Genomic DNA, 15796 nt, shown 5'->3' with positions numbered 1-15796 from the left:
ACAAGATCTGCAATGCTCCCAACACACGACAACTGTTCATGGCGTTTAACTCTCTTCTATCTCCACCACCTGCTCAACCTCACAGGGAGATCATTCAAAGTATCTTGGCAAGGGGGCATGTCCAGATCCACATGGGCTGACAACAGGGGGGCCTCAGGGCTTGGTGCTTGGCCCTCTTCTCTTTTCACTATACACCTCCTCACTCGGTGCATCATTAGCTCTCATGGTTTCTCCTACCACTGCTATGCAGATGACACTGAGCTTTTCCTTTCTTTCCCACCTGACGACACAACCGTCTCAATGTGAATATCAGCATGCCTTGCTGATATCTTCGCATGGATGAAGGATCGCCACCTTCAGCTAAATTTGTCCAAGACCGAGCTTATTGTCTTTCCAGCCAATCCTTCCTTACCGCCACAGATAAGCGTGCAGCTTGACTCCATCACGCTTGTGCCTACGTCTTCTGCCAGGAATCTTGGTGTCATAGTAGACAACCAGCTGACCTTTAAGGACCATGTTGCCTCGGTTGCTCGGTCTTGCCGATTTGCTCTCTACAACATCAGGAGGATCAGACCCTACCTGACTGAACACACGACCCAGCTCCTGGTCCAGGCTCTGGTCATTTCACGCATTGACTACTGCAACTCCTTACTGGCTGGCCTGCCTGCATGCTCACTTCAACCTCTGCAGATGATCCAGAATGCAGCAGCACGTCTGGTCTTCAACCAGCCCAAAAGAGATCATGTCACTCCGCTGCTAATCGCTCTCCACTGGCTTCCAGTTGCAGCGCATCAGATTCAAAGCTCTGCTTCTGGCTTACAAAACAATAACCCAAACGGCTCCGGTCTACCTCCACTCCTTAATCCAGAGCTACACTCCCTCTCCACAGTTACGCTCTGCCAGTGAAAGACGCCTAGTGCTCCCACCACAAGGTGGCGCCACATCAGTAGCTAGACTCTTCTCCTCTGTTGTTCCCCGGTGGTGGAACCATCTACCAAACTCCGTCCAATCCGCAGAGTCCTTATCCACTTTCAAAAGCAAGCTAAAGACTCAGTTGTTTAAGGAGCATTTCCACATTTAGCTTAACTAAATGAGTTAGAAAGATTTGTCCAGCTTTTTGGCTCAACCAAGTATTGAAGAAGCTGTGTACACTTATGCCCAAGATGATATTGTGTGATGAAATCATGCACTTATGACCAAGTTGATATTGTGTGATGAAATCGTGATCCTGTATTTAAATAAAATGACTAAAAAAAAAAAAAAAAATTACATGCACTGCACTAGCACTACATGACAGCACCTGGTCCAACTGGACTCAAAAGCCGTCTGACTAACACTTAATTATGATGTCCCATCTTGTTTGAATTCATGCTTGTGTTGTTCTTACTCTCAAATGTAAGTAGCTTTGGATAAAAGCGTCTGCTAAATGACTGTAGAATAGAATAGAATAGAATAGAATAGAATAGAATAGAATAGAATACTGCTACTGCTACTGCTACTACTACTACTGCTACGACTACTACTACTGCTACGGCTACTGCTACTGCTACTACTACTACTTCTGCTACTGCTACTACTACTATTACTACTACTACTACTGCTACTACTGCTACTACTACTACTACTGCTACTACTGCTACCACTATTACTACTACTACTACTGCTACTGCTACTACTACTACTGCTACGACTACTACTACTGCTACGGCTACTACTACTGCTACTACTACTACTTCTGCTACTGCTACTACTACTACTTCTACTACTGCTTCTACCACTGCTACTACTACTACTACTGCTACTACTGCTACCACTATTACTACTACTACTACTGCTACTGCTACTACTACTACTGCTACGGCTACTACTACTGCTACGGCTACTACTACTGCTACTACTACTACTACTGCTACTGCTACTGCTACTACTTCGGCTGCTACTACTACTACTGCTACGGCTACTACTACTGCTACTGCTGCTATTACTGCTACTGCTACTGCTACTACTGCAACTACTACTGCTACTACTACTACTACTGCTACTACTACTACTGCTACTGCTACTGCTACTGCTACTGCTAATAATAATAATAATAATAATAATAATAATAATAATAATAATAATAATAATGCAAAACATGCAAACAGAGAACTTAGAAGCTAATCAGATGTATTGATGAATTTGGATTCAAGTCAGGAAAAACTTCTGATGATCAGATTATTGATAAACGCCATCAGGTGACATTGTTTCCATCTGGCATGAGTCTGGAGGTTCACTTTGGAAATCCAGCCAGATAAAGGTCAGGAAGTCAGACTTCACTCATGTATATTTAAATTTGCAGAACAACACGGGTATAAGTGATGATGGAAATGTGCTCCAACTATTGTGTAAAACAGATGATGTTTAATTTACTCTCCAGTAAAAGTTGCTGAGTCATGTCTGGTATTTAACTGGCTGCCTGACATTCTTCTCCAGCGCGTCTATAACCTGCAGGTAGAACACATTTCAGGTGGTTGAAGCTCTGCTCTTTGCTTCAGAGACCATCCAGAATGAGCAAACCAGAGCTTTTACTACACTATTTAAATACATATATTAGCTTGAGATACCGATCCTTGCTAGTGTCATCTAACTCCTCACTGCTGGGTGGTTACCTCCTGGACCTGGTCCTCCTTTATCGGGATGAGGTCTGGCGAAGCCTCTGAGAAGGTCCATATTGGTTCGGTCGGTACGTGATTCCGACCACCTCCGGTTCACCGAACGCCTCAGCTGCAGCTCTCTGATGATGTTCCAGCTTTATCGTTTTAAAAATGGCCGTTTGTTCATTCACATCCAGCTGTCCGCTTCACTGTGACTGCTGACATCACCAGCCTCAAGCCCCGCCTCCGTTTCAAGGACAACGGGCAGATTGTCCACACTGGTTACCTGTCCATGCCAAAAAGAAGATGTGAGACCCTGAGAGCCGGACTGCTGGTGAGATGCAGGCACACACACACACACACACACACACTCTGATTGGACTGAACGGTTGGCTCTGCAAAGTGAGCAGAATATGAGCCCGATTACAGCTGATCAGAGGAAGTTCTGCTGGGAGAGATAAGACGGACGGAGTCCTCCACCGGAAAACCTCCCACACTGTCAGGACCGGGGTCAGGATTAACCATTTGTTAGGTGGGCTCCAGGATCCCGGAACAGGGCCTCGTTGGAGAACTTTGCTGGAGAACATCGTTAGAGAATGCTGTAAGAAAACATCAGAAATTAGCATCAGAGAACAAACCTCAGAAAACATTGTTGGAAACTGTCAGAACACAATTTTTGGAAACGTCACAGAACTTTGTCAGAAAGCGTTGTAGGAGAACCCTGTTTGAAAACATTAGAGGACATCATAAGAAAATATTGAACATTGTCAGAAAACATCAGAGAATGTTATTAATGAACTCTTCCAGTGATTGTGTTATGTTGTTAGAGAACATTGGTATAGAATCTTGTCAGAGAACACTGTCTGAGAATTGTCTCTTCTCTGAGATCTCCATTAACGACGGCTAATACGCATTCGTCTTCATCCCGTCTCTTCTCCGAGATCTCCATTAACGACGGCTAATCCGGCATCGTCTTCATCCGTCTCTTCTCCAAGATCTCCCCTAACGACGGCTAATCCGGAATTATATTCGTACCGTCTCTTCTCCGAGATCTCCATTAACGACGGCTAATACGCATTCGTCTTCGTCCCGTCTCTTCTCCGAGATCTCCATTAACGACAGCTAATCCGGCATCGTCTTCATCCGTCTCTTCTCCGAGATCTCCCCTAACGACAGCTAATCCTGAATTATGTTCTTCTGTCTCTTCTCCGAGATCTCCGCCAACAACAACTAATCCGGAATTATATTCGTACCATCTCTTCTCCAAAATCTCCATTAATGACCGCTTATCCGGAATTATATTCGTACTGTCTCTTATCCCAGACCTCCATTAACGACGGCTAATCCGGCATCGTCTTCGTCCCCTCTCTTCTCCGAGATCTCCCCTAACAACGGTTAATCCGGCATCATCTTCATCCCGTCTCTTATCCCAGATCTCCATTAACGACAGCTAATCCGGCATCGTCTTCGTCTCATCTCTTCTCTGAGATCTCCCCTAACGACGGCTAATCCGGCATCGTCTTCATCCCGCCTCTTATCCAAGATCTCCATTAACGACGGCTAGTCTGGCATCATCTTCGTCTCGTCTCTTCTCTGAGATCTCCCCTAATGACGGCTAATCCGGCATCGTCTTCATCCCGTCTCATATCCCAGATCTCCATTAACGACGGCTAGTCTGGCATCATCTTCGTCTCGTCTCTTCTCTGAGATCTCCCCTAACGACGGCTAATCCAGCATCGTCTTCATCCCGTCTCTTATCCCAGATCTCCATTAACGACGGCTAGTCTGGCATCATCTTCGTCTCGTCTCTTCTCTGAGATCTCCCCTAACGACGGCTAATCCAGCATCATCTTCGTCCCATCTCTTCTCCGAGATCTCTCCAAACGACGGCTAATCCGGCATCGTCATCGTCCCGTCTCTTCTCCGAGATCTTTCCAGCCAGTAAAAGTCAGTGTGATGATCACTTTCAAGCTCAGTAAACCACAGCATAGTTCAGGACATAAAAGTAGGGAAGGGGTTTCTCAGTCTGCGGACGCTGCAGGTTTGAACACAACTATTCATTTATGTGGCATCAGAATGATTCAGAAAGAGTTTTGCGGTCAAACAGTTACAGAGAGTGACTTTAAATTTCACTTCATGTCCGTCACCTCCTCGTCTCCAATTCTATCCAGAGTTTCTCAGTCTTATCTTCATGCGACGCCATCTCTGTGGTCGTGGTGTGCCTCAGACCTCTGTTTCTGTTCAGGAAGAGTGCGTCCTGTTTATTCCACCCCCTGAATCAACCACCTGCTCTCTGCCCGACTTCTTTTCAACCCATTCTGTTCTATTCAGAGTCCAATCCGAGATAAAGTAGAACCACTGGTGTTCTCCCTGAACGTCTCTCTGTATGAGAAGATTCCCAAGAAGAGGAACTCTATTCAAGACCTCAGACGGCTTCCCGTGCTCAGCCAGATACCCCAACCCATAAGAACCCAGGTCAGAACCTACACAACCCAACAGAACCCCGGTCAAAACACACACAACCCATCAGAACCCAGGTCAGAACCTGCACAACCCATCAGAACCAAGGTCAGAACCTATATAACCCATCAGCACCCATGTCAGAAAATGCACAACCCATCAGAACCCAGGTCAGAACCTGCACAACCTATCAGAACCAAGGTCAGAACCTATATGACCCATCAGAACCCAGGTCAGAACCTACATAACCCATCAGAACCTACATAACCCATTAGAACCTAGGCCAGAACCCAGGTCAGAACCTACACAACCCATCAGAACCCATGTCAGAAACTGCACAACCCATCAGAACCCATGTCAGAACCTACACAACCTATTAGAACCCAGGTCAGAACTTACACAACCCATCAGAACCTACATAACCCATCAGAACCCAGGTCAGAACACACAACCCATTAGAACCCAGGTCAGAACCTGCACAACCCATCAGAACCAAGGTCAGAACCTATATAACCCATCAGCACCCAGGTCAGAACCTGCACAACCTATCAGAACCAAGGTCAGAACCTATATGACCCATCAGAACCCAGGTCAGAACCTACATAACCCATCAGAACCTACATAACCCATTAGAACCTAGGCCAGAACACACACAACCAAACAGAACCCGGGCTGAAAACCTGCACAACCCATCAGAATCCAGGTCAGAACCTACACAACTGATCGGAACCCGGGTGAGAACCTGCACAACCCATCAGAACCCCGGTCAGAACACACAAAACCCATCAGAACCCAGGTCTGAACCTACACAACCCATTAGAACCCAGGTCAGAACACACAAAACCCATCTGAACCCATGTCAGAAACTGCACAACCCATCAGAACCCATGTCAGAACCTACACAACCTATTAGAACCCAGGTCAGAACCTACATGACCCATCAGAACCTACATAACCCATCAGAACCCAGGTCAGAACACACAACCCATTAGAACCCAGGTCAGAACCTACACAACCTATTAGAACCCAGGTCAGAACCTACACAACCCATCAGAACCCAGCTCAGAACCTGCACAACCCATCAGAACCCAGTTCAGAACCTGCAAAACCATATCCCATCAGAACCATCTGCCGAGCTTCATGTCAGAACCTGGTTTGTGTTTTCTGATCTCACCGCTACATTTTCAGAACTTTAACAAAACCAAAACATCCTGTTTTTCAGATCCACATCCAGAAGGCCTGTGGTTCTGACAACCGTTGCCATAGCAACTTGCAGATGTCAGCCCAGTTCACTGATGAGAACCAGAACCCGTTTTCAGAGTGAGTGACCATTCTGAACACCGACCTACTGAAAATGGATCTGAACAGAATGAGGATGGGTTTGTTCCTGATGGTCCTGAAGCCCATCTGTGGGACCCGTTCTGAGATTCTGGTAGAAGAACCGGGCTGATGTGTTGGGTGTGTTCCAGGTTCCAGGGTGGTCAAGTGTTGTACTATGATGGCAGCATGAAGAGGCTGATCCTGGAGGTCAACGTCAGCAACACGGCATCAGACGGCCGACCAGCAGAGGATGCTCACAACGCCGTTTTAAACATCAGCATCCCGCCGGCACTCACGTACTCCGGGGTCCAAACTAAGGTGAGGAAGACCTGGACCTGAAAACCTGACTTAAACCAGCTTTGGACACCCGAGTCCACTTGAATGGATGGATGGATGGATGGATGGATGGATGGATGGATCTATAAATAAATGCGAGCTGGTAGCCTCAGTTTTTTCCAGAGATACTTCTGGGTGGTCTTACATGTTGGTTTCACATGTGAAACACTTGGAAAAGGTGGTTTTGGAAAATGTCCATGATAAAATCACGTAAAACCCATATTAATATCCACGTGTAACCACATGTGAAACTCATGTGAATCCTATGGAATCACACGTAGAACCCATGCAGTCACATGAGAAAATTTCCCGTTATTTTAACACGATTTCACGTTATTACCAAGCAGATGTTCCAGTGATGCATTTCACATCTACACAATATGGGGTGACATGTGAAACACATGGTTTTTCTGTAAGGAATGGTCATACAGAGGACCCATGGAAGCTCTGACTGACAGGGACAGATGTTCCTCCTCAGCCTGGACCAGATGAACCGTTCAGTTTTTGCCGGATGGGAGGTTTCTACCTCCCATGAACCTTCTTGCTGGGGAAACCTGACATGACACTACCTTTAACATCGTGTTAGAACAATGTGACTACTGGACCAAAAGAACCAGATGGTAACATGGTGCTGGTTTTAGAAAGGTTCTGGAGCTGACAGGAGTCTTGACCTGGAGGACTCCCCGGAGGGATCCAGTCCTGACTTGGAACTTGGAACTGGTTACTGACTTGTGCTTGAGTTTCAGGGTGACGTCTTGGCGATGGTGGAATGCTCTGCTGAGGACGCTGCTCTCCTGTGTGAGCTGGGAAACCCTTTCAGAAGAAACCAGAAGGTACTGATCTGTTACTGCTGTCCTCTGGTACCTGATGGATCACTGTAGTCCTCCCTTTGAGAATCTCTGGTCTGGTCTGTTTCAGGTTCAGGTGTTGATAAAGTTTCAGCCGTCTGAGATCAGTTTGGACACGAGGGAGATCCGGTCTCTGTTGCAGCTGTCCACGTAGGACGTCCAGCCCCACATTCCGGTCTTATGTGCTGGTTGGACGGATTCTGAGTGGTGTCTCTGTATGTCCTCAGTCTCAGCGAGCAGTCGGATCTGTCCCCGGTGTCCGTCTCCATGATGGTGGAGTACTCTCTGCAGACGTCGCTGACGCTGTGAGTACAAACAGCTGCTGCTCATCAAGCTGCTCGAACCCCAACCGATGTGAGACAGCAGGATAGTCCACAAGGACTCTGAGAGAAGGAGGATTAAAATCAGACCGTTGCCAAGGAAACAACATGAACATAACCCAGGTCTAGACGGAGGAATGTCAGTGTTATGCCCAGAATGAGCTGGTGTGAAAGGTCTCAGAAGGGTTGGTTTCTGTAGTTAAATTGAACTGAAACAGCCCAGCAGAGCTATGACTTCTGTCTCTTTGCTGAGCATCTTCTTTTTAGAAAACTGTTTTTGGACTTTTCCAAACGCATCCCCACCTTCATCCTGGAAGTTACTGTCCTTGTTCCATCGATCCATTCGTGACGTCCACCCTTTACAGAAACGCTGGCAGAAACGCTGGTTGGCAGGAAGTTCCTGACTAATGTTCCTGTGGTTCTTCTGTAAAACCAGACAGAATCAGCTTCGGTTCTGGTGGGTCAGAGCAGAGAACAGTCTGGAGAAAGCGACCAAGCCGAGCTCACCATGAACGAGTCGTTCTTTACTTTAACCTTCAGCCCGTAGTTATTGACTGCATATTTATCATCATCATTTCTATAAAAAGTAAATGCACTTAGATTTTTTTATGAGTTAATGAGAGTAGATCATTCCTTCAAACACTCAGTGCTCTGATTGGCTGTTTCCTGACAGAACTGATGTGCCAGGCCCCGCCTCCTTCAGTGGTCATGTGATCGGTGAGTCAGCCATGAAGAAAACAGAGGACATGGGTAGCCTGCTGAGCTTCATCTTTCAGGTTCGTCTTAAATATCCAAACTGCTGGAACAGAGGAAACAGAACAGGTGTAACCAGGTGTCCTCTGACAGGTGAACATCCATGGGAAGCCACTGGGTCGCCTAGGCAACCTGGAGGTGGAGTTTGACTGGCCGATAGAGGTGACCAACAGAAAGTGGCTTCTGTATCTCACAGAGATCAAATTGGACGGCACCTCAGAGTCTCACTGTACTCCACCTGGCAACATCATCAATCCCCTCAACATCCTTGTAACCATAGCAACATTGGCCTCTTAAAAGTAGAATGAGACCTCAGTGTGAGGAGGGTCCTCCTGCTATGTTACATTAAAAAAAAAACTCTCTTCTTGTTTGTTCAGCTGTCAAAGAAGGAGAAGAAGAGGAAGAGGAGTCTGGAGGAGGGAAAGAAGGAGGAAGAGGAAGAGATGAGTCTCCGTGGCCTCCACCAGCAAAGACAGACAAAGTCCTACAAACTGGTACGCTACAAACATGGAAGAGTTGTTCCAGGTGCGGATGAGTTGATCCAGGGATGAGTTGTTCCACGTGTGGATGAGTTGTTCCGGGTGAGGATGAGTTGTTCCAGGTGTGGATGAGTTGTTCCGGGTGAGGATGAGTTGTTCCAGGTGTGGATGAGTTGTTCCGGGTGAGGATGAGTTGTTCCAGGTGTAGATGAGTTGTTCCAGGAATCAGTTGATCCGGGTGTGGATGAGTTGTTCCAGGTGTGATGAGTTGTTCCGGGATCAGATGAGTTGTTCTGGGTGTGGATAAATTGTTCCAGGGATGAGTTGTTCTGGGTGTGGATGAGTTGTTCCAGGGATGAGTTGATCCAAGTGTGGATAAGTTGTTCCAGGGATGAGTTGTTCCAGGTGTGGATGAGTTTTTCCGGGTGTGGAAGAGTTGTTCCAGGTGCAGATGAGTTGTTCCAGGAATGAGTTGTTCTGGGTGTTCCACATGATTTATGTGAACCATGTTGCAGGACTGCGTCCACGGGGTGAACTGTGTCAGATTTGTCTGTCCTCTGCTCAACATGAACAACTCTGCAACTCTGACGGTCAGAAGCCGACTGTGGAACTCCACCATGATCGAGGTACAAACACAACATTTGTGACACAAGACATGTTCAAAATGTTCAAAAACAAAACAAATAACCGAAGCAAGACAACTTAAAAAACATAATAAAACTGATTAAAAAGCTCAACGATGAAAAACTTAAAAAGAAGAATAAAAAATTATGAGAACAAAATTAAATTGATAAAAAAAAACTGAGATAATAATTTAAAAATCAGAGATACCTAAATACAAAGTATTAGTGGTGAGGTTGGAGATAACAGGTTAAATCACCTGTCTGGAGAACACAGAGTTCTTTGTTCTCCAGACCAAAGTTTCTTCCTGTTTCCTAACCTTCTGTTCTCATCTACATTAATACCTAAACACGTCTCCGCAGACTTGTTCTTGTTGATGTAGGAAGCCTTTCTGCCCTCTAGTGGCCACAGTGTGTCGCTCCCTCAGTCAGAACCTCCCCTTGTTGTTCAGGACTACAGTGATGCGAGGAGTGTGCTGGTTCGAGGCCAGGCCACCCTGAAGCTGCAGACCAACAAGCCCACCATCAGGATGGAGCCACAGAGCTCAGAGGTAACAAAGAGCTGTAGACATCACATCCTGTCCAGGTGTTCCTAGTTTCCTACACTTCAGCTTCCTGTCTGCAGTTCCAGGTCCTCATTCATCCAGAAACTGGACTGCACGTGGACTCTGGCGCCCCTCTGTGGATCATTGTGGTGTCTGTCCTTGCTGGGGTTCTGCTACTGGCTCTGATCTGCCTGCTGCTCTGGAAGGTAGGCTTACAGGTAGACCACCTCAAGCCAGGATCTGGTTCAGAGTCTAAAACAGACTGCAGTCCAGGACCCTGAAGCCAGGAACTGGTTATTTACATTTGTTCTGCCATTATCATGACATCAATCAGCGTAGCTCCTCCTCCTGGTTGGTAAAGTGCTGCTGTGTCGCCTCCTGCTGTTCAGTGTGGGTTCTTCAGAAGAGCCAGCACCAGGGAGATGTACCAGGCCAAGACCCAGAAGGCCCACAAGAAGAGCCAGCCGTCTGAGAACGACAGGCTGACAGAGGAGCTCTGAGGCTGGGTACGCTGCTGCTGCCAGAGGGCCTGCTGTAAAGACTGGTTACTGCCTGTTTACTGACCGGTATCTGACTGTTTACTGGCCAGTATCTGACCGTTTACTGACTGGTATCTGACTGTTTACTGACTGGTATCTAAATGTTTACTAACTGGTATCTGACGGTTTACTGGCCAGTATCTGACTGTTTATTGGCCAGTATCTGACTGTTTATTGGCCGGTATCTGACTGTTTACTGACCGGTATCTGACTGTTTACTGGCCGGTATCTGACTGTTTACTAACCGGTATCTGATTGTTTACTGGCAAGTATCTGACTGTTTACTAACCGGTATCTGTTTACTGGCCGGTATCTGACTGTTTATTGGCCAGTATCTGACTGTTTACTGGCCGGTATCTGACTGTTTATTGACTGGTATCTGACTGTTTACTGACTGGTATCTGACTGTTTATTGACTGGTATCTGACTGTTTACTGGCCAGTATCTGACTGTTTACTAACCGGTATCCGTTTATTGGCCGGTATCTGACTGTTTACTGGCCGGTATCTGACTGTTTACTAACCGGTATCCGTTTACTGGCCGGTATCTGACTGTTTATTGGCCAGTATCTGACTGTTTACTGGCCGGTATCTGACTGTTTATTGACTGGTATCTGACTGTTTACTGGCCGGTATCTGACTGTTTACTGGCCGGTATCTGACTGTTTACTAACCGGTATCCGTTTACTGGCCGGTATCTGACTGTTTACTGGCCGGTATCTGACTGTTTACTAACCGGTATCCGTTTACTGGCCGGTATCTGACTGTTTATTGGCCAGTATCTGACTGTTTACTGGCCGGTATCTGACTGTTTGAGACTTTTTCTGGTGAACTTCTTTCTTCCAGCTGTTGATCATCTCGGTCTGATTATCTGTCAGATTATTGATACTACCAGATGATCATTTACCCATAATACCACTGAAGCCTCTCACCATGACGACCAATCAGGCCACACCCACTGGATATTTGACCAACCACAGTGGTTGTGATGCCGATGCCACTCACCTCTGTACGCCATCTTTCACTCCTTCATTTTATCTTCCCATGAAGTCAAAAACTCAGAAGGATGAAGAGCTACCTCATCCTCATCCTGTTCACCTGTTTACCTGCTCACCTGTTTACCTGTTTACATGTTCACCTGCTCAGCTGGGGGGTATTCCACCAGTGTAGCTACAGGAAGCCAGGCTGTATCAGGAAAGCTTCGCTTGAACTAACACCGTCTCTGAATTAAGACTCAAGCAGTTCCACTAACACATTCCAGCTGCATCTAGCTGAGCTAATCCCAGCGAGGCTTACATAGCCTGGCTATGTGGAGGTCCTGAGGAACGTAGGAAGCCCTGACGAGTGGATGGTGGAAAAGAGGAGCTGCAGGAAAAGAGAGCAAACCGAGAGCTTCATTTTCTCAGCAGCTGAACAAGAAAGCTGATGGAGGTCAGGTGACGTGCAGTGGGTTCATGGCTGGTGAAGCACCGACTCCTCTGGAGTCACATTTACATTGTAAGAACAAAAAGAGCTTCTTATTTCACTATTCATCCACCAGCATGAAACTACGCCCCCTGGAGGTGAGGCAGAGTACTGCTGCCTCCTGACCGCACGTCACTGCTGGATAAGATGTACTGGCCCTGCTAGGCTTATTAATAACCCAATAATCAATATGCGTCATACTTTATGAATATATTACTGTGTGTGTGTGAGACCTACATAAACTCTGCACTGTTCCACCAGCAGCAGCATCTTACCAGCAAAGCGAACCTGCAGCAGGTGGAAATAAAGAACCAGAACATGTCTCAGAGTGGGAGGAATCTTTGAAGAAATGTTTGTTCTAAACGTGTTGAGCTGTAAACATGTTGCTCTGTAGATACCAAGACAACGTCAGAGACCTGCTACTGGTGGTCCTCCCCCTGAAAACCATGGGTCTGGTGGTCTGAATGAGCTTTGAATGAAGCGTGCGCCCTCTGCAGGGTCATTAATAAAAGACCAAGCCATGGTAACCAGAAAGGAACCCTGTCTCTATCTATATGTTTCTCCGTCCATCTCTTTAGACCAGCTTTCTCTCTCTCTCTCTTTAAACACCCTCGGCCTGTATGGACGGGGCTCAGCTGATCCCAGTTTTACTGTTAGCCAACCAGAGGCAGTGGAGGTCGGAGTTCCTGAACCTGGGGAGGGTTAATAAGGTGTTAATTAGTTTTAATGAATACCATGTTCTTTTTATTTCATGTTCAGTACGTGTATAGTCGTGTTTCTTTAGTTAAACTGGTGCTGACAGATTTATGATGTAAAAACAGCTGTTTCTTGTTTTATACCAGAATGAGGTGGAGCAGCTCTACCAGGTGGAGCTTTCTTTAGAGAGTCTGTATCAGACCTTCGAGACACAGCTAAGCTAAGCTAAACGTTAGCCTGCCCCGAGCAGGCTGGTTATGGTGCATCGGTTACCGTGGTTACACAGCGGCATTCACATAAGCCACGTTGATGGAACAGAACTCTGCATTAAATGAGCCAGACTTACCAAGATAAGCCCCGGCTTTCCTTCATCCAGCTTCGTGGAATACCCCCCACGTCTCCTGTTTACCTGCTCGGCTGTTTACCTGCTTGGCTGTCTGTGTTTTCTCTGCAGTGTGGTTTCTTTGTGCGTCGGGGGGTGTGGCCCAGAGCGCAGCTCCACCAGGGGAGGATTGTGGGTAAAACTGAGCAGCAGCAGATGGATGCCGACGGTTTCCTGATCCATGATCAGGTGACCTCGTCCAGAAACTGGAAATCCCAGAGACACTGGGTCACTTCCTGGACCGAGACACACTGAAAGACTCACAGTTTCCATGGAAACACATCCTAAACCGGACCAAACTGGACCAGACCAGATGAAACCAGACCAGCACACCGCTGCCATGTTAAAAGCTCTTCACCGGTTCACCTTCAGCTGATCAGCTGACGCTTGTGTGTGAACATTCCCAGCTGACTGAAGGGATCAGTGATTATTGATCCGAAACAGGAAGTGAGCAGTGTAACCCTGGATGTTCCTGTAAGGACCAAACATGGCGGCAGGTCTTTGTTTGTGTGTTGTGATGCCTTCATGACTCCTTGTACAGTGGTATAAAATATCCGTGTTACATTCAGGTGTGGTTGACTTGTTTTGTACAGTTATGATATTTCTGACAGCACCTGAAAGCAGCATCAGTCTGTGTGTTTTCCTGTATGTGGATGACATTAAACTGTTTCTGTGTTTGAATAACCCTGGTGTGTGTGGTGGTGTGTTCAGGTCCTGTAGGAAAGATGTGTTTAGATTAGATTAGATTAGATTAGATTAGACTTTATTATCCTCACAGTGGAGAAATTCACTTGTTACAGCAGCTCTTGTTATAGAATAAAGTACAGAGAGGCAAAATAAGGTGAACATGCATCACAGCAAGAAAGTGGCAATAGAAATTATTTACAAGTCTACGAAAAGCAAAATATGTACCGTTTCAGATGCAGGTGGAGCCAGGATAAAAAGGAGGATTCAGGAAAATGTCCCCGCGGACACGAGACAACTAGAAACCAGCTAGACGAGGAGGACGAACGCTTAGTCTCACGTCTGAAAATCCTTAGACACAGAAGAAACAGAGTAGATCTGTAGTGACGCTGGTGGCAGGTAAGTGACACTAATGCTGTAGGTGACGTAGTTCCGGGGAGACGGCAGATTCAAACTCTTCCGCGCGCCCAAACATTTATTCTTTCATTTAATTGTATTTTGTTGGCCAGCCTAATCAAAATATTCTTTAAGTTGTAAAATAGTGTCTTTAAAAGTTAACTCTGGAGCACAGCGGGGAGGATTTGCCAGCCTGACAGATTTTATAGATTGTTGTTATGACAGAATCGTCATGGGAAACCAAACAACACGTCCACCCCCTCCACCGCATCTAAGTCCAAGAGACAGCGAAATGAGGATTCACCTGGAGCTGTTTCACCACCGGGGGAACGAGCTCAACGGATGTTCTGATCTCTATAGATAAGAAACTCAGTAGTTTTGATGCGCGTTTGAGCCTGGTAGAAATTCTCCACAAGGAGTTCCAGGCGCTACGTGAATCACTAGAATTTCAGCCAGAAGCAGGTGGAAACTCTGGCTGTAGAAATGCTGGTCTCAGAGAGTCGGTAAAATCCTCACCGAGGGCTTGACCCGTCTCTCGGAAGAAAATAAGAAGATGAAGGAAGCGGTGATCGATCTGCAGGCGCGGAGCATGAGAGAGAACCTGTATTTGCAGGGATTCCAGAGCAGACGGAGGAGGACCCTGAGACCACAGTGAAAAACTTCATCAAAACCCACCTGAAGCTCCCGGAGGAAACGGTGAAAACATCTCCTTTCACAGAGTCCATCGGCTTGGCGGGCGGAAACCCGGGTCCCAGCACCAAGACCTATTGTAGCGAAGTTCGTCAGCTTCAACAGAAGGAGCAGGTGAAGAACCAGGGCCGCGAACTGAAGGGGACCAACTTCGGAGTAAACGACCAATATCCGAGAGAGATTCTGGACCGACGGAGAGTCCTGTTCCCATCAGGCAGGAAATCCATCACGCAAGGTGCTCGCGCTGTCATCCGCGGTGGGATAAATTATTTATTAATGGACAGCTGTACCGCGACCCGGACATCACTCTGTGGCTCTACTGACTTTGTATGTGCTTTAATTTTCCTGTTTTCTCACTAGATCATGTTATATCCCATAAAATTGCCATAAAAGATAATTTAGTTAACAGTAAATCCACTTAGCCCGTCTCCACTACACTGCTCTCAGCACAGATGACCGTTTTTTAAATGACTTTTGTCCATTTGGCATCTGTCGCTCTTTTCACTCCTTCTACACTTCTTCTCTCCGACCCTTTAACGGTTTAACGGTAACACTTGTCATTAGATTATATACACTCAGCACTTTTATATGATTCACAGGAACAAACACAGACAGCACAAGCGCACATA

General features: G+C 46.6%; 1 protein-coding gene across 4 annotated transcripts in view; it reads left to right on the top strand.

The window, feature by feature from the left end:
* Window positions 1-14075, top strand: part of LOC121630136 (integrin alpha-3-like) — a 45214-nt gene extending 31139 nt beyond the window's left edge. For 2 of the 4 annotated variants that reach the window (XM_041970237.1, XM_041970263.1), the window contains 14 exons: window positions 2834-2970; window positions 4968-5111; window positions 6319-6416; window positions 6566-6734; window positions 7499-7585; window positions 7671-7750; window positions 7828-7905; window positions 8594-8696; window positions 8767-8943; window positions 9051-9167; window positions 9668-9778; window positions 10225-10323; window positions 10398-10523; window positions 13470-14075. In XM_041970237.1, coding sequence (XP_041826171.1) covers window positions 2834-2970; window positions 4968-5111; window positions 6319-6416; window positions 6566-6734; window positions 7499-7585; window positions 7671-7750; window positions 7828-7905; window positions 8594-8696; window positions 8767-8943; window positions 9051-9167; window positions 9668-9778; window positions 10225-10323; window positions 10398-10523; window positions 13470-13652 — 1709 coding nt within the window. In that variant the 3' untranslated portion in view covers window positions 13653-14075. Of the gene's footprint in view, window positions 1-2833; window positions 2971-4967; window positions 5112-6318; window positions 6417-6565; window positions 6735-7498; window positions 7586-7670; window positions 7751-7827; window positions 7906-8593; window positions 8697-8766; window positions 8944-9050; window positions 9168-9667; window positions 9779-10224; window positions 10324-10397; window positions 10536-10706; window positions 10824-13469 lie in introns of all 4 variants that reach the window. The other 2 variants (XM_041970245.1, XM_041970253.1) reach the window with 2 other exon arrangements.
* Window positions 14076-15796: the final 1721 nt, after the last annotated feature.

This window comes from Melanotaenia boesemani, chromosome 2 (genome assembly GCF_017639745.1).
Source record: "Melanotaenia boesemani isolate fMelBoe1 chromosome 2, fMelBoe1.pri, whole genome shotgun sequence".
In the NCBI taxonomy this organism is placed as follows: domain Eukaryota; kingdom Metazoa; phylum Chordata; class Actinopteri; order Atheriniformes; family Melanotaeniidae; genus Melanotaenia; species Melanotaenia boesemani.
This window is presented reverse-complemented; position numbering and strand designations above follow the sequence as displayed.